Source organism: Suncus etruscus, chromosome 14 (assembly GCF_024139225.1).
Source record: "Suncus etruscus isolate mSunEtr1 chromosome 14, mSunEtr1.pri.cur, whole genome shotgun sequence".
NCBI lineage: Eukaryota > Metazoa > Chordata > Mammalia > Eulipotyphla > Soricidae > Suncus > Suncus etruscus.
Window position 1 is genome coordinate 44,582,006 of NC_064861.1, and position 24,352 is coordinate 44,606,357.

The 24,352-nt window shown below is 38.0% G+C and overlaps 1 protein-coding gene across 1 annotated transcript in view; it reads left to right on the top strand.

Moving 5' to 3' along the window:
* Positions 1-1,891: 1,891 nt before the first annotated feature.
* The window catches only part of CYLD (CYLD lysine 63 deubiquitinase), a 94,099-nt gene continuing 71,638 nt past the window's right edge, over positions 1,892-24,352 (top strand). Inside the window, exons 1-3 of the mRNA XM_049786061.1 lie at positions 1,892-2,544; positions 4,474-4,776; positions 8,949-9,054. Of these exons, the coding sequence (XP_049642018.1) occupies positions 2,041-2,544; positions 4,474-4,776; positions 8,949-9,054 (913 nt within the window). The 5' untranslated portion in view covers positions 1,892-2,040. The remainder of the gene's footprint in view (positions 2,545-4,473; positions 4,777-8,948; positions 9,055-24,352) is intronic.

Sequence of the window (24,352 nt, forward strand, 5' to 3'; positions counted from 1 at the left end):
TTACATAGTACCTCATTATCTAACAAAGCATTAAAAAAGAAATATAGATTTTCTATAATATAGATTTATCAGATTATATAATTAGTAAGTTAAATAATTAAACTTACTGAACTTTAAATTTGCTGCTTTAGTTTTAGGAGCATTTATTTTTCCATCTCCCAAATAACATAGTTAAATACAATACTGCTACTCATCAGTCAGAGGAATAGAAGTGGATAGCTCTGCTCAAAGAAGAATGGGATTATTTTAGATTTAGTGCTGTTTTTAGAAAAAAAATAGCCATGTTTCTGTGATATTGGATATATAAGTGATAATTAAAATAAATTTTAGCCATAATTGAATGAAATTGCAGTATTTAATTACCAAAGTTGGATTGAAATGGCCACTTTAATTGTAAGAGATTAATATTCTTGTAAAATATTTTATAATTTTTACATTAAAAGTTTAAACTGGGGCAGAATGGTAGTACAGTGGTAGGATGTTTGCCGTGAATGTGACTGACCCAGGATGGATGCGGGTTCAATTCCAGCATCCGATATGGTCCCCTTAGCCAGGAGTGGTTTCTTAGCATAGAGCCAGGAGTAACCCCTGAGTGTTGCTGGGTGTGGCCCAAAACACCCCAAAATTTAAATTAAACTAACTATTTTGGTAAATTTTATTTTAATGAGATATTTAACTGAAAAGATAGTGTCCTCTAGTACACATAGTTTAAATTAGATGACATATGATGGGTTATCTATTGGAACATTGTATGACTGAAATTCAATAATGAACAACTTTGTAACTGTGATCATTTAAAATGTATTAATAACACTATATTTGAAACTATGCTATAATTATATTTCTTTGTTTTATTGTCATTCAAGTTTTTTATTTTGGGGCCACACCTGACCATGTTCAAGGGTTATTCATGGCTTTGAGCTCAGGGACCACTCCCAGATAGCTTGGGGCACCATATTGGAATTGAACCCAGGTCAGTTGTGTGCAAGGCAAGCACCCTGCTATACTAGTTTGGATGAATACAAAATAGATTTTCAAAGATACTTTGGACATAATAAGATTTATAATATCTGATATTTGTTATTATAAAAAATGATTGCTCTGATAATGTGATTAACATGTTTGCCGATCTAAGGACAAAATGTACAAGATTAAGAAAATGAAGCTGAGTCAGAGATAAAATGTTCCATTGTCAAAATATGGCATATAGGGCCTGGAGAGATAGCACAGCGATGTTTGCCTTGCAAGCAGCCGATCCAGGACCTAAGGTGGTTGGTTCAAATCCCGGTGTCCCATATGGTCCCCCGTGCCTGCCAGGAGCTATTTCTGAGCAGACAGCCAGGAGTAACCCCTGAGCACCACTGGGTGTGGCCCAAAAACCAAAAAAAAAAAAAAAAAAAAAAAAAAAAAAAAAAGGCATATAGATAAATTGTGGTTAAAGCTTCATAATATAATTTTATGGTATTTTTCTTATTAAAGGTGTTCAACATAATAAGTATGAAGAACAACTTTTAACATAAGTTGCATATATAGAAATAATCTTTTGAATTTATGTGTGTTTTGAAAATGCAGTATTTTATAACTAGGATCTACTAAAATGCTACATTTGAATGTTAAAAAAATCTGAATTTGTATGTTTTATTATTAGCATTTGGTTTTATAAACTGCCGTGCTTGGAAACAAACATTGTATTGTCTAATTTATAGTTAGGGCTCTTAACTGAAAAAGTACAGAAGATAAAGTAACCTTTGAACTTTTTTAAGAGTTGGAACAAGTGTTCTGTCTATGTGTATTGGTAGAGATTTTGAAAAACCAGCTTTAACCTTTAATAAGAAGTTAGCCCATAGAGAGTGAATGAAGTGTAAACTTTCCCTTTGCTTGTCCTCCAGGCATTTGGATCTGCTAACTTTTCACAGCATGGACACCAAATTGCTAAACACGTGCTTTGGGATGGCCAGTGAATCTGTTTTTAGTGATTTTACTACAGACACAAAAATGTTCCCTTTTTTTTTGAGTTAAGATTTTAGAATTACTCTCACAATGAGTTCAGCCTTATGGAGCCAAGACAAAGTTACTTCACCCTACTGGGAGGAGCGCATTTTTTGTTTGCTTCTTCAAGAATGCAGTGTGACAGACAAACAGACCCCAAAGATCCTTAAAGTCCCAAAAGGGAGCATAGGACAGTATATCCAGGATCGCTCAGTGGGACACTCAAGGATTCCTTCTGCAAAAGGCAAGAAAAATCAGATTGGAATAAAAATCCTAGAGCAACCTCATGCAGTTGTTTTTGTTGATGAAAAAGATGTTGTTGAAATAAGTGAGAAATTCACAGAATTGCTTTTGGCAATTACCAATTGTGAAGAGAGGGTCAGCTTGTTTAGCAACAAAAACAGACTGAGTAAAGGCCTCCAAATAGAAGTGGGCAGCCCGGTGAAAGTGCAGCTGAGATCCGGGGAAGAGAAATTCCCTGGTGTTGTGCGCTTCCGAGGACCTCTGTTAGCAGAGAGGACAGTGTCGGGCATATTCTTTGGAGTAGAATTACTGGTAAGTCTTATATTCATTTTGGGATGTGAGTCTGTGTGTGTATGGAAGAGAGGAAGAGAGTATGTGTGAGTGCGGATATGAATGTGTATTTGTTTGCATGTGTTTTTCCCCTTCGTGCAAAGAATAAATTTCCCCAGAAATCTGTAAATTTTAATATTTATTCAGAATTCTTTTTTTTTTTTTTTTTTGTTTTTTTGGGCCATACCCGTTTGACGCTCAGGGGTTACTCCTGGCTATGTGCTCAGAAATCGCCCCTGGCTTGGGGGGACCATATGGGACGCCGGGGGATCGAACCGCGGTCCTTCCTTGGCTAGCGCTTGCAAGGCAGACACCTTACCTCCAGCGCCACCTACCCGGCCCCTTATTCAGAATTCTTAAGATTTACTCTCTAATGATAAATTAAAATGAAACAAAGATGATGACTTGAAACTTTGTGTAGACTAGCTAATATTATAGAAAATACAAATAAGTCATGTAACTGTGAAGAATTTTTATATCTTAGAAATTTTAATATTTATATGAACAGAAAGCTCAGTTATACAACTTACAACAAATTATATTAACTTGCTAGTTATATTGTGAATTTTTTTTTCACCGCCGCCTCCCCTATATAGTGACTTTTATCACTAGCCAGTTCTTAATTTTTCTTATTGCATAGTATTAATTTAGATATAAGAAATTTTGTTTTGGATCATACTCAATACTTAGGGAATATTCCTGGCTCAGTGCTTGGGGGACTATGCAATGCTGGAAATTGATACTGTGCCTCCCAAAACATTTGCTACAGTCCATCGGGTTATCTATCTAGCCCCATATTGTTGTCTTGTTTCATCTTTGGGGCCACAGTCAGCAGTGTTGGAGACTAGTTCCCCACAGTTCCTGGTGGTATTTGTGCTCTGTACTCACCTGGGGCTTAAACCAGACCTCTTGAATGCAAAGCATGCCCCAGCCCCAGATTTGAAAAATAAGTCACAGCCATTTAAACTTGCTGACAGTTGTCTCCGATAAAATATAGGAAAATCATCTTGGAATGTAATTCTACTAAAATAGAACCAAGCACTCTGTGATACCTTTCCAAAATTAATGTTAATTCTTCAGAATTTAAATGTCACATTTTGACATTCTGGCAAATAGGATTTTATGCTTTGCTTCTTGATTTAATTTCTGAAGCAGTGATTATAAAACAATTGAAGATTTGAATCTCTGCTGTGTCTTTTATAAATTTATAAACTGGTTCCTCGGTTACTTAATCAATCTGTTTAACTTCTCACTTCAGCTCCTTCATCTATATAAGATCAAGTGATACTAGTATTCAGCTGGTAGTGTTTTTTGTTTTGTTTTTTTTGATTGATTCTGATTTCAGCATAGCACCTGGCACAAAGTACTGCTCAATTAATGAAACTACTGCTATTTTAAGAAAAGTTTTCTTTTTATGACACAATTATTGTTAAAACCACAGGGTAGAATGCAATCCAGCTTTCTCATAATGTAATTATAACTTGAGTTTATCAGGTCTTTTATTTTCCATAAATAAATTTCATAAACTTCCCCCTTTATAATGCCACAAATTGAACATCAGCTGCTAATGATTGCAGCTCTAATCTGTGTCATGTGGATTTTTTCCCAGGTGATTGATTGTGTTGAAATCTCCAAGGAGGATTCATTTTCTTAAAGACCATCTTCTGTGACAGTCTTTTTTTTTTTTTTTTTTTTGGTTTTTGGGCCACACCCCGGCGATGCTCAGGGGTTCCTCCTGGCTGTCTGCTCAGAAATAGCTCCTGGCAGGCACGGGGGACCATATGGGACACCGGGATTCGAACCAACCACCTTTGGTCCTGGATCGGCTGCTTGCAAGGCAAACATCGCTGTGCTATCTCTCCGGGCCCTTCTGTGACAGTCTTTCACTGTTTCCTTTCTTTTCAAACCTAGGAAGAAGGTCGTGGCCAAGGCTTCACTGATGGACAATATCAAGGGAAGCAGCTTTTTCAGTGTGAGGAGGATTGTGGCGTATTCGTTGCGTTAGACAAACTAGAACTTCTAGAAGATGACGACACCGCATTGGAAAGTGATTATGCAGGTCCCGTGGACACAATGCAAGTTGAACTTCCTCCTCTGGAAATTAACTCTAGAGTTTCTTTGAAGCTTGGAGAAACTGTGGAATCTGGAACAGTTATATTCTGTGATGTTTTGCCAGGGAAAGAAAGCTTAGGATATTTTGTTGGTGTGGATATGGTAAGAAGTTTTTAGATTATTTTATCTTTTGAATATATCTGCCTTATGCTTGCTTTAGGCAGAGATTATATATGTTTGGAATATTTAGAGTGAAGTCACTCAGAATAACTTAAAGAACATGTTCTAGTTTATCTTTAGTAAAAGAACACTGATAGGAGACAGAAGTCTAGACAGAATTACATGTACTTTTCAACTTGAATAAACTGGACTAGTGCTTTCATTCTGTTTTATTATCAAGAGAGAAAAAGTTAAAAAAATAGATACCTTATTTTTATTTTGAAAGGGTGTTTTTTTTTTTGATAATTAGTATTTATCTCTCCTTTGTGAGTGTGTGTGTGTGTGTGTGTGTTGCACAACCCTGGCTCTGTGCTTTGGGATCATTCCTGATGGTGATCAGGAGGCCATTTATAGTTTCATGTACTCAGGCCTGAGTGATAGCACAGCAGTAGAATGTTTGTTTACCTTGCACACTGCTGACTTGTGTTTGATCCTTGGCATCCCTATGGTCCCCCCGAGACTCCCAGGAGTGATTTCTGAGCGTAGAGCCAGGAGTAACCCCTAAGCACCACAGGTGTGGCCCCTCCCCCCAAAAACTAAAAACCCAAAAACATATAGTTCCATGTACTGGACCCAGGTCAGACTTTTGCAAAGCGAGTGTCCACATGTTATATTATTTCTCTGACTCAATGTTTCTCTTTTTGTAATGTTTTACAAAATTTAATTAGCTGACCCGATTTTAATAATTACTATAACAAAATTTATAGAAAACACTAAAAGGAAGAAACAATTGCTTTTGGGGGTGATAGGAGTGTGCTATATTTTATTAAGCTTAGTAGCTATTCTGGCTCTGTGTTCAAAAGTGACCCCTGGTGGTACTCAGGGAACCAATATTATTCTGGGTATTTGAATTTGGGTTGGCTGCATCAAGGCAAGCACTTTATCACCTGGCCTATTTCTATGGCCTATAATCCCTATTTTTAATGACTTTTTTTTTTATTTTTATTTTTAGGCCACACTCAGTAGTGCTCAGGACTTAGTCCTGGCTCTGTGCTCAAGGATGACATCTGATAGGATTGGGGAGGTCATATGTGGTGCTAGGGATTGAATTTGGGTGTGGTGAGTACAAGTACTCTACACCAGCTGTGTGTGGCCTCACAATGACTTTTTTTTTTAATTTTGGTTTTTGGGCCACACCCGGTGACACTCAGGGGTTACTCCTGGCTATGCGCTCAGAAATCACTTCTGACTTGAAGGACCATAAGGGATGCTGGAGAATCAAATGGTGTGAACCACGGTCTGTCCTAGGCTAGAGCAGGCAAGACAAATACCCTAGCACTTGTGCCACAGCTCCTCCCCTTCTCACAATCACTTTTTAATTTTATTTTTTATATTATTTTTGGGGTCACACCTGAAGATATTTAGGGTTTAATTCCTGGCTCTGCATTCAGGGGATTACTTCTGTTGGTGCTAAGGGGACCATAAGGGATGCTAGTGATTAGACCTGGGCCAACTGCATGCAAGGCAAGCCCTGTACTCTCTCTGGCCCAGTCCTTTTTTGTTTTTTGTTTTTTAAAGAGGACAAGACAATTTTGTTAGGTTAGAGCTCACCTCAGTTTCTTTTATAGTGTAAGATATATGAACATAAAATTTATTATTTAAGTTTTATGGTCCAATGGTATTAAATGTTCACATTATTGTATAACCATTGCTCCATCATTCCAGAAAGAAGCCTTGTGGGGCCTGCAGAGATAGCACAACGGCGTTTGCCTTGCAAGCAGCCGATCCAGGACCAACGGTGGTTGGTTCGAATCTCGGTGTCCCATATGGTCCCCCGTGCCTGCCAGGAGCTATTTCTGAGCAGACAGCCAGGAGTAACCCCTGAGCACCGCCGGGTGTGGCCCAAAAACCAAAAAAAAAAAAAAGAAGCCTTGTGTTTGTTGAACTCCCTACTCATCCCACTCAGCTGTATTCTTCTGGTCATTAATATTCCTATATCTGTGAATTTGGTTATTCTAGATAATTTATATAAGTAAATCATAAATATTTTGGCATTATTTGTTTTTATTACTACCTTACAGTCTTGTTAATAATGTTTATATTTTAACATAACAAGTTGAGTGATTGAGAAGGAAAATGCTAAGAACATTTTATCATAGATTGAAAATAAAGGCAAGAAATTCATGCAGAATTAACACATGAACAGTTAGCAGAGTAAGACTCTTGTATTCTCATGATTATGTGGATGATTATTTTTATATATTTGGGTATTTTTTTAAACTTTTGCTGAGAGGGTCTGATTGTTTTTCTTATATTGAGCTTGGAAATTATTTTGCAACTAATTGGATAGACAAACATTACTGTGTCTTCTAACTACACATTTAATTTCCTAAATGCTTACCAACTTAAGCATCAGAGTGAAATGTCTGGGTCCCTCAGGATAGCCTGCAAAAATGCACATCTTTTCTTCTCCTCCTCCTCTGCTCCTCCTTTTTCTTATCCCCCTCTCCCCACTGCTTCTTCCTTAAACTTCTCTTCGCACTTCCGCCTCTCATGCAAGGCAAGTGCTCTATTGCCAAACCCATCCTCAACCAATCATTTTGTGTATGTGTATGAATGGGGATTGTTGGACCACACCTATCTGTGCTCAGGGCTGTTTTTGGCTCTGTGCTCAGGGGTGACTGCTGGTGATACCAGGGGACCATATGTGTTGCTGGGAATTTGAACCAGGGTCATTGGATTTGCGAGGCAAATACCTTGACCCCTATGCTATCACTTCAGCCTCCAGCCACGCAAAAATTGTGGCTGGGCAAAGGGAAGGTTGGAGAAGAGAACAGACTCTAGGTTGAATTTCTCCTTGCTTCAGGTAGATTCACTGGGATTTCAAACTTGGCAAAAACCATTTGGTATTCCCCTTCTTAGACAGCAACCTTAGTATCAACTTGTTACTTATTGGTGCAGCTGCCTAGTAGTTATCTTATCAACCTCTCCCGTCTCTGCCTCCAGTTAGTTTGTATAAGCATTCATTCCAAAATATACTAGTATTCTTAGAAAGCACAATCTGGCAAATGGAATATTTTTCATGTTCTTCTGTTTAATATGTTATACACATTGGTGATCAAAGTAGTTATGAGCACATCTCTTAAATTATTTTTAATTTAACTTTTTGCTGTGAGATACAGAGTTGCCAAGTTGTCCAGGTTAAGTTTTAGTCATCCAGTGTTCCCAGCATCTATCTCTTCACCAGTGTTCCATTTCCCATCACCTAGTTTCTCTCCCTTCCCCTCTTCCCAGCCCATGGCAGACTTCTCTCTCTCTCTCTCTCTCTCTCTCTCTCTCTCTCTCTCTCTCTCTCTCTCTCTCTCTCTCTCTCTCTCTCTCTCCTCTCTCTCTCTCCTCTCTCTCTCTCTCTCTCCCTCCCTCTCTCTCTCTCCCCCTCCCTCCCTCCCTCCCTCCCTCCCTCCCTCCCTCCCTCCCTCCCTTTTTTTCCCTTTTAGGCAACTTAGTCTGCAATACTGAAAGCATATCATGAATATCACTTTTCCTCCTTTCAGCACCTAATTCTTGTCCAGAGTCGTCATTTCCAACCATTATTGTCATAATGGTACCTTCTCTGTCCTAACTGCACTCCCTCCTTTTCTATTGTCTTTGGGTATCATTTTCATAGAATTTCTTTTATATCATGCAAATGTGTGTGATCTGTGTCCCTCTCCCTCTGAATCCGGCATCCCATATGGTCCCCGAACCTGCCAGAAGCGACTTCTGAGCGCAGAGCCAGGTGTAACCCCTAAGCGCCACTGGGTATGACCCAAAAATACCAAAAAAAAAAAAAAAAAGTATTATGACTGGGTGATTGGGATAATTATGCCTAGAAGAATTTTTATTTTCCTTTTAAGAAAAGTACTAGAAATTTCCCATGTCAAATATTTTGAAGATTCTTTTTTTTTGGTTTTTGGGCCACACCCGTTGACTCCCAGGGTTACTCCAGGGGTTATTTATGTGTTCATAAATAGCTTCTGGCTTGGGGACCATATGGGACAGCAGGGGATCGAACTGTGGTCTGTCCTAGGCTATCGCGTGCAAGGCAGACATCTTATTGCTGTGCCACCGCTCTGGCCCCTTATATTTACATTTTATTGAGGGTTTTGATATTTATTTTATTATTTAATTTCTAGGATAATCCTATTGGTAATTGGGATGGAAGATTTGATGGAGTACAGCTTTGCAGTTTTGCAAGTGTTGAAAGTACAATTCTTTTGCATATAAATGATATCCTCCCAGGTATGTTTTCTTTTATATCTTATCTATTAATAAAGCAGATTGTAGATGCATTTTATTCTGAGGATCTAAATAGATGTCCAAAATGGCTTGTTGGATGGAACTTGACCTTTTGATTGTAGAATTGTTACTTATAATTGTAGTAACAAATTTATATTGTAGAATTGTTACTTATAATGTTTTTATTCATTAAATGAAAACAATACTTAATGGCTTTTTTCTCTTCTAAAAGTTTTGGGGTTATATTTATATTATGGTTAATTTTTGAAAATCACTGTTGTAAGTCTAAGATACTGAGATACTTTAAAATACTGAGAAGTGTCAGAAAAGGTAATATGTTGTTACTGTTTGAATTAGCTCAGGATTAATGAACTAGAAGCCTGTAAGTAAAAGTTGTTCATGTCATCTAATATGTTGTGGAGAAGATTCTGTTGGTTGAGCATTTAGAGATGGTATGATTGGTTAGACTTTCTGACTTTTGTCGTTAGAAACAAATCCTACAATTATCAGACAAGTAAAACCTAATGATACCTGTCAAGTAATTTAGCCAAACTCTATTGATAGCAGCATTGTCAATGCCTTTCCCCTGTACTTAGAAGTCCTCATTACACATTGGCCAATGATGTTCATGATTTGCCAATCATAAACCAAACATGTGATTAGAGGTGATGATTATGAATAGGAAGAATATCTGAAAGCCTGAATTCTAAAATCAAGAACATATGCATTTCTGAATTGGATGATTTGCACCATTTTTGCATCTGAATAAACTTGTAAAGTAGTTCTTGATTATTCTCATTTTGCTGATGAGAACCTGGGCTTGGGTAAGGCTCAGTCAGATTGATTTGCAACAAGTAAACCAGAAAGCTAGAATTCAAATCCAGATCTGTCAGATTAAAGAGCTGTGCTTTGCTCTTTTTAGTATTTCCTCACTCCCAAGTTCTATCTGTTTGCTCGGGGATGTAAAGACCTACACAGAAAAACAATTTCCAGCCTGGCATATCTGCTGAGAAATATTGTTTCCATGGAGATGTTTTCTATCTAATTCTATAAAAGCAGAATTTTATTATAGCAAGAATCAGAAATGAATAAAATGTTCTTTTGTTTGCTTTCAATGTTTTTCAAAATCATTGCTGATTCTTTTGTGTCAAAACACAGGAACTGGTCCTTGGTGATGTTGGAGACCCTCTTGAATCTGCTTTCTTTGCCCTTCCTCTTTCCCTATGAGCCTATCAAGTAACAAATATTCCTTTTGCTTTCTACTTTAGCTTTCCACAAGAGAACTTTAATTTAGTTAGAGATGTGGGAGTCAAGTAATTACTTCAGTTTTGTTTTATAAAAGTCGCACTTTCTTTGCTTTTCTTGACGATTTAAACTCAGTGTTTAATTTCTTGCAAATTGGATGCCGAGCCATCTCTACTTCCTTTAAGAGACAAATTGTTCATGTTCAGGGGAGGGCATACATGTGCCTCGTGGTTTGTCTAGTGATATTTTAATTTACTTTTCTAAGCTGCTTATGGAAAGAATACAGTTTCTGATTTTATAAAGCAAAGTGCTTTTAATGTTGTTAGTTTTAATGCTGCTTTGTATAATGCTTTATATTTCATTAAAGTATAATTTTATTACTTTGAATGGGCCCGTTCAAAAAGCAATTTTGTTACTCCTTTAGTCAAACACAATTAAGCCCTTCCTTAGGTTTCTTTTAGACAGATGATAAAATGATGTAGAGGAAAGCAGAACAGATAGGAATTCTTCCCACATGAAGCTTTTATTCTAGTAAGTAGAGATGGACTATAAATAAATAAAATTTGTGGTCAGAGTGTGATTAGGGAGCATGAAGATTAAATAAGGGTGGGAGCACTGGGTGGGGCTAGTTGTCCAAGATATAGTAGAGGGGAATCCCAAAGAGTCTCTGATATGGGCTGGGGCCCAGAATATGAAGGAATGAGCCACCTGGATCTTCAATGAGGGGCCGAGACTGTGGCCTGCTTAGCAAGTTTGAGTATAGTTAAGAGGTTCTTTGTGCTTGCAGTGGGTGAGCTGGAACAGGTGTGCCACACAGGCTTTTACCTGATACAACTGGGACCTAGATGTGGATTTTGATTAAAAGGTAATTTACGTAACTTACTTTCTCCTGGTTCTGTTGCTCAGGAGTCATTTCCAACACTGCACAAAGGGCTTTATAGGGCAGTATAGAGGATGGAACTGGGATGAATTACATGCAAAGTGCCTTATCTCCTGTTCCATCCTCCAGGCCCTAATTTGCAATTTATTTTATTTATTTTTGGGGGCCACACCCAACAGTGCTTAGGGGTTCCTTCTAGTTCTACACTCAGAAATCACTCCTGGCAGGCTCAGGGGACCATATGGGATGCTGGGGATCGAATATGGGTCTGTCCCCAGATCAGCAGGGTGCAAGACAAGTGCCCTACTGCTGTGCTATTACTTTGGCAATATCCTTATTTACATTTTAAATTACATTTAAATATCCTTATTTACAATTTAAAATGGTCACTCTGGGGATGCAGTGGGTTGGGTGCCTGCCATGCATATTGTTAGCCTGGGTTCAATCCCTAGCACCCCATATGGTGCTCCAACCCTAGCCAGAAGTGATTTCTGAGTATAGAGCCAGGAGTAACTTGTGAATACCACAGTGTTCAGAACCCCTGCAAAAATGATCACTCTGACTGCACGTTAGAAATCGGAGAGGCAGGAGGCTTGATGTTAGATGCTGGTGGCTTGTGTTGGATGGGAAGTGTTACTTATTACTTAGTCTTAGGCTGTTTCAAATCTTAATATAAATCATACTAATTGTATTTGATTACTCACATAATTTTATAAAGTGTATTTTGAGGTTCTCTAACTGCTTCATAGTTTTATTTCATTGTGTGAACACCAGAATTTAATAACCTATTATAATGTTAATGGATGTTTGGGTTTTGGATTATTTCCATATCCCCTTTTAGCTATTGGTATGAATTAAAATTTTTATCAGTTTGATGCTTTGAAAAATGACATGTCAAAGTGGTTTTAATTTGTAAGATCCCTGTTATAATAACTTTCACATGTTTATGGAGTTTTTGACTTCTTATAAAACTTCCCTCCCTCCATCCCTCCCCCTCTTCTCCCTCCCCCTCTTCCTCCCCCTCCCTCCCTCTAGTTCCATCCATGTGGCTGCAAATTGCATGATTTATCATTTATTTATCATTTCTTATTGCTATATAGTATTCCATTGTGTATATGTACCACATCTCCATGATTCACTTGTCTGTTGTTGGACATTTAGGTTAATTTCAAGCCTCAGCTATTGTATTGAGTGCTGCCATGAATAGTGGTATGCATACATACTTTTGGATGAATGTTTTTCTGTCCTGGGGATAGATAACCAAAAGAGGGATTGCTGGGTCATATGGTAGCTCAATTTTGAGTTTACTGAGAACTCTTTATACTGTTTCCATAGGGGTTGGACCAGAGAGCATTCCCACCAGCAGTGAATGAGAGTTTCTTTCTTACCACATCCTGCCAACAGAGATTATAAAATAGAAATATAAGTGACTTAAAAATGTAGCTGTATTGAGGTCTGATTCCCATGCCATATAATTTACTCATGTTAATGTACCATTCAGTGTATTTTATTTTTATTTGTTTATCTAGGTTATACCCAGCAGTGCTCAGGGCTTATTCCTAACTCTACACTCAAGGATCACTCCGGGTGGGGCTTGGAGCACCATCATATGTGGTGCCAAGGAAGGGCCAAACCTGAGTCAGTTACATGCAAGGCAAGCTCCCTGTCCTATGTACAATCGCTCCAGCCCTATTGAATAAATTGCTTTATAGCCAGGTGCATAAAAGCACACAAAGTATTTGGTTAAGTGAGCTGTAAAAAACATGTATCATGTAGTTTCTGCCATGTAAACAATGACCCAGCTTTATAACTTTATCTTTACTCTTAGAAGAGATTCAAGCCAAGTTGCTAAAACTCATGAGTATAATGTTCTTCAGGCTTGAAACTCTGAGCTACCCTTGCGAATGGAGTGGCAGGTTAAATCTTCACCCTGTCTAATCTAAGGCAGACTCACCCACACCTCATAACCACTACCATGCAAAAGACCCAGCTTCACTGCTTCATGCTTAATCTCTGTAGAGACACCCCACAGATATTCTAGGTACACTGTTTTTTGAGTTAAGAATTCTGGGGTCTTCTCAGAGTATGGGCATCAGCTTCCCTCTCCCCACTATTTGAATCCCCAACATCCACTACCATGTAAAACACAGACCAGCTTTACAGTTTCACCAAAATTGGAATAGATGCAAGCTAAACTCCTGAAACTTATAGGATTTCAAACTTATTCTACAGATCCTGGAGTTCCTGGGGTACACAGCTGTATGTGGCTGTCACTTCAGCAATAAAGACAGCATTTGGTGTGCTCTTATTCACAATACTAACCACACACCAAACTAGATGGAAAGGTAGCATAGAAACCAACTAAGTTCAGTGAACAAAAACAACACAGAAGACTCAACTTGCAAACCTAAAAACAGCTGAGAAAACTCTTAAATAATGACTTTAATGACCCCACTGTGAGAAATAAGCCAAATTTATGAATTTTCTTTTCAATAATTTCATTAGCCATTTTGTTGTAAACAATATAAAATGAGTTATTTTGTGTTTGCAAAGGGGGCAGACTTGGGAGGTAGGTGGGAAACTGAGAAGTAGTGGAGAGAAGGTCATGCTGGTGGTAGAACATTGACTGTTGTAATACTTGTATTATAAACATCTTTGTAAACATAGTGTTTAAATATTGAAGTTTTAAAAAAATAGAAAATAGGGAGAGTAAATGAACAGACACTTCTCTGAGAAAGACCAAGAGATGGCCAACAGACACATGAAAAAATTCTCATTATCATTTATCTTGAGGGAAATCCAAATCAAGACAACAGTGAGATCTTATACCAGTGAGGATGGCACATAAAAAAATACTGGTAACAGTCTGTGTTGGTGGGAATGTGATGAGAAAGTAACTCTTATTTACTGCTGGTGGGAATGCTTCCTGGCCCAAGCCCTATGGAAAACAGTATAAAGAGTTCTCAGTAAACTCAAAATTGAGCTATCATATGACCCAGCAATCCCACTTTTGGGTATATCCCCAGGACAGAAAAACATTCATCCAAAAGGATGTATGTATGTGTGTTGCTATTCATTGCAACACTCACTCAGTATAATAGCTAAGGCTTGGAATCAACCTAGAGGTCCAACAACAGATGAGTAGATCATGGAGCTGTGGTACATATATACAATGGAATACTACATAGCTGTAAGGAATGATGCAATCATGCAATTTATTATGTTAAATGAAGTAAGCCAGAAGAAGGAGGATAAATACAGAATGATATCACTTATATGTGGTATTTAGAATAACTGCATGAAGAAATGCAGTGGTCTAAATGGGAGTTGTCTCGAACACCTTTGACTCCAGAATATAGTGAGGAGAAGGAAAGAAACTGAGTGGAGAAGTAGAAATACAAATATGAAAGGATGGGGGCCAGGGACCAACCGGTCTCAGGTGCATTGGTGGAGTTAAAAAAGGACAGAACTAAATATCCAAGTCAAAGTCAACAAAACTGGAATCAAGAGACTCAAATTTTAATAATGTAAGCTTAAAATGGGCCTGTTATACTGGCAGGCTTGGGGCAAGGTGTGGTGGTATGGGGTACACTCTGGGAACATTGGTGGAAGGAGGTCAACACTGATGGGATTGTCCCTGATTCGTTGTATGTGTGAAACCCAACAATGAAGGACTTTGTAAATCACAATGGTTTTTATAAAATAAAACAAACAAACATGTTTCTGTCATAGGTGCTTTTTTTCTCCTCTTTGTTGCTGCTGTGATTGCAGTGACAGGGTGTGGTACACACTTGTCCATGATGCTTTTTGGGGGTCTTGCACTCTTTAGTTGTAGTGCTTGCTCCTAAATCATTGGGGCTCACACTCAGTGTTGATGCTCACACCATTCTGGCTGAAGTACTTACTGGGAGGCTAACAGGTGCTTGCAGGGGTCACACACCTGGTCATGATGTTCACACATCTTTAAGTGTGATGTAATCACACTCCTGTTGATACACTGATGGGGGGGGTTTCTGTTGTGCTGCTAGTGATCCCATATGGCAGAGCTATACTGGTCACCTGTGGGTGGAACTGATCATTGGACTCATGATTTCAGGCTTGCAAAGCAGCAGGGTACTACAGTAACAATGGCAGATGGCCATGGTGCCATCCCCAGGCCCTAAATACATATTCTAAAGGACTAAAATTAGTCAAGGTTTTATTGGCAGTACTCAGAGCTTACTCCTGGCCCTGTTCTTCGGGGTCTTGTTGGGGTTCAAGGACTATATGTGGTGCCAGGAGTCAAACACGGGTTAGCTAAAAGGCAAACATTGTACCTATTGTACTCTCTTTTTGCCCCCATTCAGCAATTTTAGTCATTTGCAGACACTTGTCGTCATATGAGATTGACCACAGTACATTCTGGAACATTGTCATCACCTCTGAAAGGAATGTTGGGACAAAAGCCATAGCTAAGTGGTAGAGTATATGCTCTGTAGGTCTAATCTCCTTTTTTGTTTTGTTTTGTTTTTTTGGGCCACACCCAGCGGTGCTCAGGTGTTACTCCTGGCTGTCTGCTCAGAAATAGCTCCTGGCAGGCCCGGTGGACCATATGGGACACCTGAATTCGAACCAACCACCTTTGGTCCTGGATCGGCTGCTTGCAAGGCCGTTGTGCTATTTCTCCGGGCCCAGGTCTAATCTTCTTACTTCCCACTCTTCAAAGCAAAGAAACCCTGTACCTTTGAGTTGTCACTCCATCATCCTTTTTTCTTGGTCCTAAACAATCATCATTGCATTTTTTTTGTGTCTGTATCTGCTATTATCATTCAATAAAAGTCTTTACTATGTGCTCAAATTGTTTTCAAATTATGTGAGATTGTCCAGCTTTTAAAGCAGTTGTTTTTAAAAATGCTTTGGTCGCTTAAAGTGTGTGAAAAACAGATAACAAATCATTATTACAGTAATGTTATCTTTTATATTTGCCAATATGTTGTCCTGTATTGAGATTTTATTTATGAATTTTTAAATTATTTTATAATTTTTATTAATTTTAAGCTCAGTAATGCTTAGAACTTATTTCTGACTCTGCTCAGGGGTTATGTTAGTGATTTAATAGGGGTTGACTACATGTAAAGCAAAAGCCTTAGCCCCTGTACTATCTCTCTGGCACAAGATATTTTTTTTAATATTTGGCTGTGATTACTGTCTCTTGTCCTACCATTCCACTCTACAGTCCCTTGAGTATTTCTTGCAGGGCAAAGTTAGTAGAAATGAGCTTTTTCTTTTTTATTTATTTATCCAGGAACATCTTAATTTCTCCCTCACTTTTGAAGAACAGTTTTGCCAAAACAGGATTTTATTTTATTTTTTGCCAAAATAACGATTCTTGGCCCACAGATTTTTTTCCTTTTCTTGTTCTTTGCATATATTGACCACTTATTTGACTAATTTTTTTTCTTGTTGCTTTAAAGATTCTTTTTTCCTGTTTTGACAGTTTGTAGTATGTTTGGGTGGAAGGTACTCCTTGAATTCATCTTACTTGGAGTTCATTGAGCTTCTTGATGCTTTATACTCATGCCCTTCACAAACTGAGGAGATTTTAGCCATTTATTATTCAGATATTCCCTCTGCAGCTTTCTCATTTGCTCTGGTAATGTCACAGTGTATATATTTCCTCACATGTAGCATGGGCTGTTCAGTCTCTTTTGTATTCTGCAAATATAGCTTTCACACTGTTCTATCATGAAGTTCACTGAGTCTTTTGTCTGGTAGTTCAATCTCAGTTATTGTACTTTGCTGTAGAATTTCTTTTTTGCTACCATTTAGATAATGCTCTTCCCACTTAGTTTCTATACTACCTTCTCTGCATCTTTTATTTATTTATTTATTTATTTATTTATTTATTTATTTATTTATTTATTTATTTATTTATTTATTTATTTTTTGGTTTTGGGCCACACCCGGCATTGCTCACGGGTTACTCCTGGCTGTCTGCTCAGAAATAGCTCTTGGCAGGCACGGGGGACCATATGGGACACCAGGATTCGAACCAACCACCTTTGGTCCTGGATCGGCTGCTTGCAAGGCAAACGCCGCTGTGCTGTCTTACTGGGCCCTGCATCTTTGATTAATTCTTTGAGCATCCTTAAGTTCATTTTTAAAAGGACTTTAGTATATCTGCCTTCAGGTCATTTTAAGGAACAGTTTTTTATAGATTCTTCCCCTCTACCCTACCCATATTTAGTGGGCAATACTTTCTTGATTCTTTGTATACCTTATAATTTCTTCTTTTCTTTCTTTCTTTTTTTTTTTTTTTTTTTTGGTTTTTGGGTCACACCTGGCAGTGCTCAGGGGTTACTCCTGGCTCTGTGCTCAGAAATCACTCTTGGTAGGCTCAGCGGACCTTATGGGATGCCGGGATTCAAACCACCGACTTTCTGCATGAAAGGCAAACACCTTACCTCCATGTTATCTCTCTGACCCCATGATTTCTTTTGATGAAAAGTGGAGTATGATTAATTTGGTTAAATCTGTAGATCACTTTTCTCTTTCCAGAGTTTGCTGTTCATTGCTTTAAGACAAAAATTGGATTATGTCTCTTTCAAGAATTGGCCTAAAGGGCAAGAGAGATAATATAGCAGGTACTTGTCTTGCAGGCAGCTGACCTGGATTTGACCTTGGCATCCCTTGCAGTCCCCCACATCTGTCAGGGGTAATCCCAAGTGCTAAGCCAGGAGTAAGCTCTGAACAACAACCATGTGTAGTCAAAAATCAAACAAGCAACCAACAAAACAAACCCCCAAAGAATTGACCTTAAAGCAAGAAACTAAAAAGAATCAGCTTGAGGTATCACAAGGTATTTTTCAGGTCTTATCTGAGACAACCTTTCCTTGAGCATGTGCTGTAGTTTAGTATGTGCTAATCTCTTCTATATATACTGTCACTTTTGTGTTTAGTCTTTAATGCCTGCCTTCCAAAAAAAGAAAAATGAAAGGAGTAATTAATAAGAATCCCAGCTCTTTGCATCTGTGGAAGTCTGGTCAGTGAAAGTGTTTGTGACAATCTGGATGGGTAGCAACATGCCAGGGCCTTTGCACATTTTGTGAGCAGAGACTGCAGACCTGGATCAGAGCACTTGGAGATTTGGATCACACTTGGCAGTGCTCAGGGCTCACTGTTTAAAAAAGTTTTTTTTTATTATAACAGCATGATTTACCAGTTGTTCATAATACAATTGTTTCAGGCATTAAATGTTCAAAAGCCAATCACCACCATTGTGACCTTCCCTCCCTCCATCAGCGCCCCTAATTTCCCACCCTAGTCTTCTTCCAGGTACAAATTTATTTCATATTGTTTTGTTACAATACAAAGCAAGTGAAATGATCAAAAGTTGATCAACAAGGGTCAATTTGTAATAATTGTTATCCATGGTGTACTAAAGTCATTGGAAATTACAGGGCTATGATTAGTGCTAGTTGAGCCTTCTCTATTACTGTTTGACTCACTGAGCTTGATAGTGAGCTTAGTCCCAACAGATTTGCTTTGATCATACAGGGCTGAGACTACTGTGAAATATTAAGGTGTTGTGTGACCACATAGATCTGGAGCAAATTTGGTGGCTTGGCACTTTGGTTAAATTGTGGAGCTGGGCTATTTCTGTCAGAGGGTATTGAGTGTGACTGTGGGCTTCTGTGCCTTCAAGCAGAAAGGGGAATCTACCTGCTTCATTATGAGGAGACCCCAAGTTTTCAGCCCAAACCAGACTCTCTGAGAAGAGGATGACCATCATTTTCTTTTAGAGTTAGTAGTGAAGCTGGGCTGTTTTTCTGCCAGGAAGATGGTGCACAGTGGCAGGGTCCTATATATTTAAAATGAATTCAAAGAACCTGTTATCATTTTCCTTTATCTTAAAGAGCTTGTGTTTACTGAAGTGCTGGTCTTCTAGAAATGAATTTTTCTGAAAATTAATTTAGTTTCTCTGAAAATGTATTTATTTACTCTGAAGTTTATTTGGGATGATAGAGAATTTTATTTTTGCTTTCTAGTTAGTTTGTGTGTGTGTGTTTTACTAATTTATTACTTCCATGGTTTCCAGTGAAAAGTTCATAGTCTTTTGAATCATTTCCCTGTATGTAATATGGTTTGTTCTCCTCTAGATGCTTTAAAATTTTTTTCTCATGAAATTTGGTTTATAGTAGTTGAACCTAGTTTAGTTTTACTGTTTTTCATAATTAGAGTTTATAAAGTTCTGGAATTTGTAATTTATTTTTTTCAAAAAAATAAAAACATGCCAGGTTTTCTGTGAGTTCCTTTAGATATGTTTCTGAACCCTTGATAATTATCCTTGGCCCTTGAGGCTTTCAAATTTTTCAAGCTTTTATCTGTTTCCTTTCTTATTTTTCATTTTATTGCTTTATTTAAACACTGTAGTTACGGGCCCGGAGAGATAGCACAGCAGTGTTTGCCTTGCAAGCAGCCGATCCAGGACCAAAGGTGGTTGGTTCGAATCCCGGTGTCCCATATGGTCCCCCGTGCCTGCCAGAAGCTATTTCTGAGCAGACAGCCAGGAGTAACCCCTGAGCACTGCCGGGTGTGGCCCAAAAACCAAAAAAAAAAAAAAAAAAAAAAAAAAAAGACATAAACACTGTAGTTACAAAATTGTTCATTGTTGGGTTTAAGTCATACAGTGTACACCATCCTTCATCAGTGCATCCTTCCCTTCACCTGTCACCAATGTTTCAAATTTCCCTCCTACTCCCTACCCGCCCACCCCTACCTTGCTCTAGGGCAGGCAAATTGCTTCTCTCCCATTTTTTCTCTCTTCTTTCCTCTTTGACACTATAGTGGGTTGCACTATTGTTTGTTTGTTTTTGGGCCACACCCGGTGATGCTCAGGGGTTACTCCTAGCTATGCACTCAGAAATCACTCCTGGCTTGGGGGACCATGTGGGACTCTGGAGGATCGAACTGTGGTCTGTCCTAGGTCAGCCACGTGTAAGGCAAATGCCCTACCACTGCACCACTGCTCCGGCCCCAGGTTTGCATTATTGTTAATGGAGAGGTGCCTTGTCTGTTAGTTTTTCCACTTTCAGTGCTGAGTTTTTGCCCACAGTGATCAGTTCCGTCTGTCATTGTTCTAGTTTAAGATTTTATCTGTTTATTAGAAAATTTTTGTTTTTCTATCTTTATTTTTACTGAATCTCCCCCATTTTTATCCCCAGTGTAGTTTAGCTCATCCAATAAATTATTTTTTGCTGCAGGCTAGCTTTTGGGGTCCGTTGCATTAGAGAACATCTTTGAGTTCCCTTGAGAGAGTGGGTGGCATGAATGGCGAGATATGAAGAAAATAAGAGACCACACAAATCTATGTGGAAGAAACAGCTCATTTGATCCCTTAATGTGTAGGACAGGTATAGATGAGGTAAATTGCCAGTCACAGGTACTTCGTTCACAAACGAAGTACAGATTAACAGTAAATACCTGGCTAGGGGCTTATGCAGACCTGATGATAAAATCTGTATTAAGAGTCCTGAGTTCCAAAGTAGAAGGTTAATTTTAACATCTCAAAGCAGTTACTGGCAGGCTAGCCTCAGATGTAAAATAAGGTATTAGTGAGAAGCGGGAATTCTCTATCAAATTCGTATTCTAGGGGAGAGGTTTAATTGTTGCAGGGGTCTCGGTGGCTCGTGGCTCTCCATACAACATTTTGTGGCCCTGCCCTAGAGGAATCTTTTTTTGTTTTGTTTTGTTTTGTTTTAGTTGTTTGGGTCACACCCCCAATGTTCAAGGCTTACTACTGACTTTGCACTCAAGGATCACCTTGACTTTGCCTCCTGTGGCCCCCAGGTAAATTGAGTTTGAGAGCCCTGGAGGTTGAAGTTGGAGACAAGCTATATCGAAAGAAATGCAGATTTTCTACCGGGTAAAAGTTTTGATGGCCCAATGCTACATCATGGCTAAGAATTTTTGATATAAATTTAGAGGTAACAGAGAAGAAAATTGTTTCTAAGTGCCTTTAATTTGGTGCTGGAATTTTACAGGTAAATTAAATTTTAATCAAGGCTATATTTGCCTGTAATACACACAGCAGAAGGGAGAATCAATTATAGGCTAATTAGATGTGAAGGAAACAATGTCAGTACCATAACACAAATCTCAAAAATATTTCTAAAGAAATATTCTAGTAATCCATGCAGGGGAGAAGCATCCCAGCGGGCCTTGTGGTGAAATATTCCTTGGAGTATTTGAAACAGCCATCTGCACCAAGAATATGACATGCTAGCAGGCCTTCTGTCCATCCTCCTCATAGAAATATAGAAATTCCTATCAATGGTGCAACAATTTTTTCCACATAGTATAATTTTTAATTTCAAAAAGTTTTTTACTTATTTGATTTTGGCACCAACTCCACTTAAGTGTTCAAGGTTTCTTCCTGAGGATATGTTCATGAATGTACAGGGATCATTCCTGATGATGCTTGGGATAATCTGGGTTAACCATTTGCATTGAAGGTGCTTTACCTCATGCTTTCTCTTTGACCCTCAAGTGTATTTTGAAGAAATTTTATCTGACTCTTATTTTTATGAAAACATGTGACTATCTTTGATAGATATTGGAATCTTCTCTGTAAGAATATCTTTTTTTTAAAAATCCCATTAAAGAAATTTAAATATCGCTTCTTGGCCTTATGGCTAAGATCAAGTGTAAAGAAATTTAAACAGCCTCTTTAAAGTCCCTTTTCTACCAGGCTGGAGAGATTTTAACAGACTGAGTATATGCAGGAGACCCAGGTTTGATTCCTGGCACCGCCTGGTCAGCCAGGCACTGCTGGGAGTAACCCAGGTGTAGAGCTTAGAATAGCCCTGAGCATCACTGGATGTGGCCCCAAAATACAAAATAAAATTCATCTCTATCACTTGCAATATAAGAATCATACACAAATTTCCACTTGTGTTGTGGGTCTGCAGGGAGTTCGCTGCCCTTTGTAATTTGTCAACATTTATATTTATGATTTCAGGAGAAATGGTCTGCTATAAGCTTACTAAACAAAAGTTCTGAATTTAGGGCTGGAGAGATAGCACATTGGTAGGGCATTTGTCTTGTATGCAGCCGATCCAGGACAGATAGTGGTTTGAATCCTGGCCTTCCATATGGTCTCCTGTGCCTGCCAGGAGCGATTTATAAGCACAGTGCCAGGAGTAATACCTGAGCATGGCAGGGTGTAATCCAAAAACATAAACAACAAACAAACAAAGGTTCTGATTTTAAATATTCATTTATAAGATGGAGAGTATTTGTTTTAGAAAAGGGAGGGATTTCTCTGTGTCAGTGGGATTCTTTTGCTAGATTTTATTTTTTATGGTTTTATTATTATTTGAATATTATTCTCTTTTATACTGTTAACTAGTCTATGGGACTGTTTTACCATCTAAATACTGAATTTTAAAATATTTTTCTTTAAAGCACTGGTATCAAACCTTATAAAAATCATTTTATTTCAAAATCAGTAGCTTTTAGCAGCATGATTGTTTCTATAAGATACTTGACAGGCTAGAGACAACTTTGATGTACATGTTGGACCAAGAGGCTAACCTCACCTGGTGACTGCAGAAGTGTGACACTGCTGCAATCCTCACCATGCCAAAGGCTGCCTCTCTGTCTGCTTTAACCATCTGTATTATTTGAGGCAGAGAGGTCCAGTCCATAGCAAAATCTATGTGTTATGCTAATTTTATAATGCTAACCTGTTAGTCCTTTTATGAAATATATTTTTTATTATTTATGTATTTATATGAAGTCACTGAATCTGTACTGATATTTTGGATTTCTCAAAAACCATGCAGATAAATGTAATTTAATTTTTTTTAAGATTAAATGTTTGACTATTTTTCATTAAAAAATTTTTTTTTTTTTTTTTTTTGGTTTTTGGGCCACACCCAGTGGTGCTCAGGGGTTACTCCTGGCTGTCTGCTCAGAAATAGCTCCTGGCAGGCATGGGGGACCATATGGGACACCGGGATTCAAACCATCCACTTTTGGTCCTGGATCGGCTGCTTGCAAGGCAAACGCCACTGTGCTATCTCTCCAGGACCTCATTAAAATTTTTTTCTGAAGAAAAGATTCTGAAATCTCTAAACCTTAGTGAACCATTCCTTTCCCTTATCTTAATTGAAGTTTTTTGATTTTTACATTTTGTAACAAAATATGACCTACTATATCAGAAAATCACCAGTCAACAAAAAAATAATTTAAGAAAGAAGTAAATAATCCAAAGTATACCATTGACTTAGTATAATTATATTTTTCTGTTTGCTGTGGAATAAATGTTTGAGATGGTTTTATCTTCTACCCTCAAATGCTAGAATTTGTATTTGTACAACAGATTGTATTTGTTTTTGTCTATTTTTCAACATCTTAATTTGGTTTGAAATGTAAATGATCTTGGGTTCTGCAGGAGTGCTAAGAGTAGACTGCCATTTTAATTTTTCTTGTAATGAAATTATATATAACTTGACAATAAATCTTTAGTATAAACCTTCCCAAACATATATAATTTTATTTTAATGTGGTAATAGAGGCTTGCCAAAGTTAGTAAGTGGGCCCTCTGGGGATCTCTCTTCAGGCTCCCTCTGACCTTAGAGATACTCCAGTGATTGGCATTGTTGTCATTATCAGCTCTTAGAGCAAGGAAGGAGAGGAAAGTCATGCTGATTTTTTTTAAGTCTTGATTTCCATAATTGCTGAACAGCAGATAATTAAGAATGATAACAGTCTTATTACATAATATCAAATTATATTTCTTTGCCAACAGGATTAAGCTGGCAAATAGACTCTAAAAGGCAAAGTGAAATTTTATTTTCACTAAGTGAAAATTAATTTAGTGTATTTGAATAGGTCTTCAGTGTATATTGTTTACTCATTAACACCCTTTTCTTAAGAGAGATGAGAGCATCTCCTTTCATTCTTGGTTTATTGCCTCCCCTCCCCTTGCCCAATTGACTTCATTTGTTCAAAGCTATTATTTCCAAGTGTTTGAGAGAAGATTTGTTAAGTAGTTGCTGAGTTGGTGGGATTGAAGAGAATTGATCCCAGTCATTTGTTTGCTTGTCATAACAAGCTTCAGAAAAATGCCTTTGACTCAAAGATGTAGACATCTTTAATCTATTAACATTTTTCCTATTTAAAGGGTTTAAA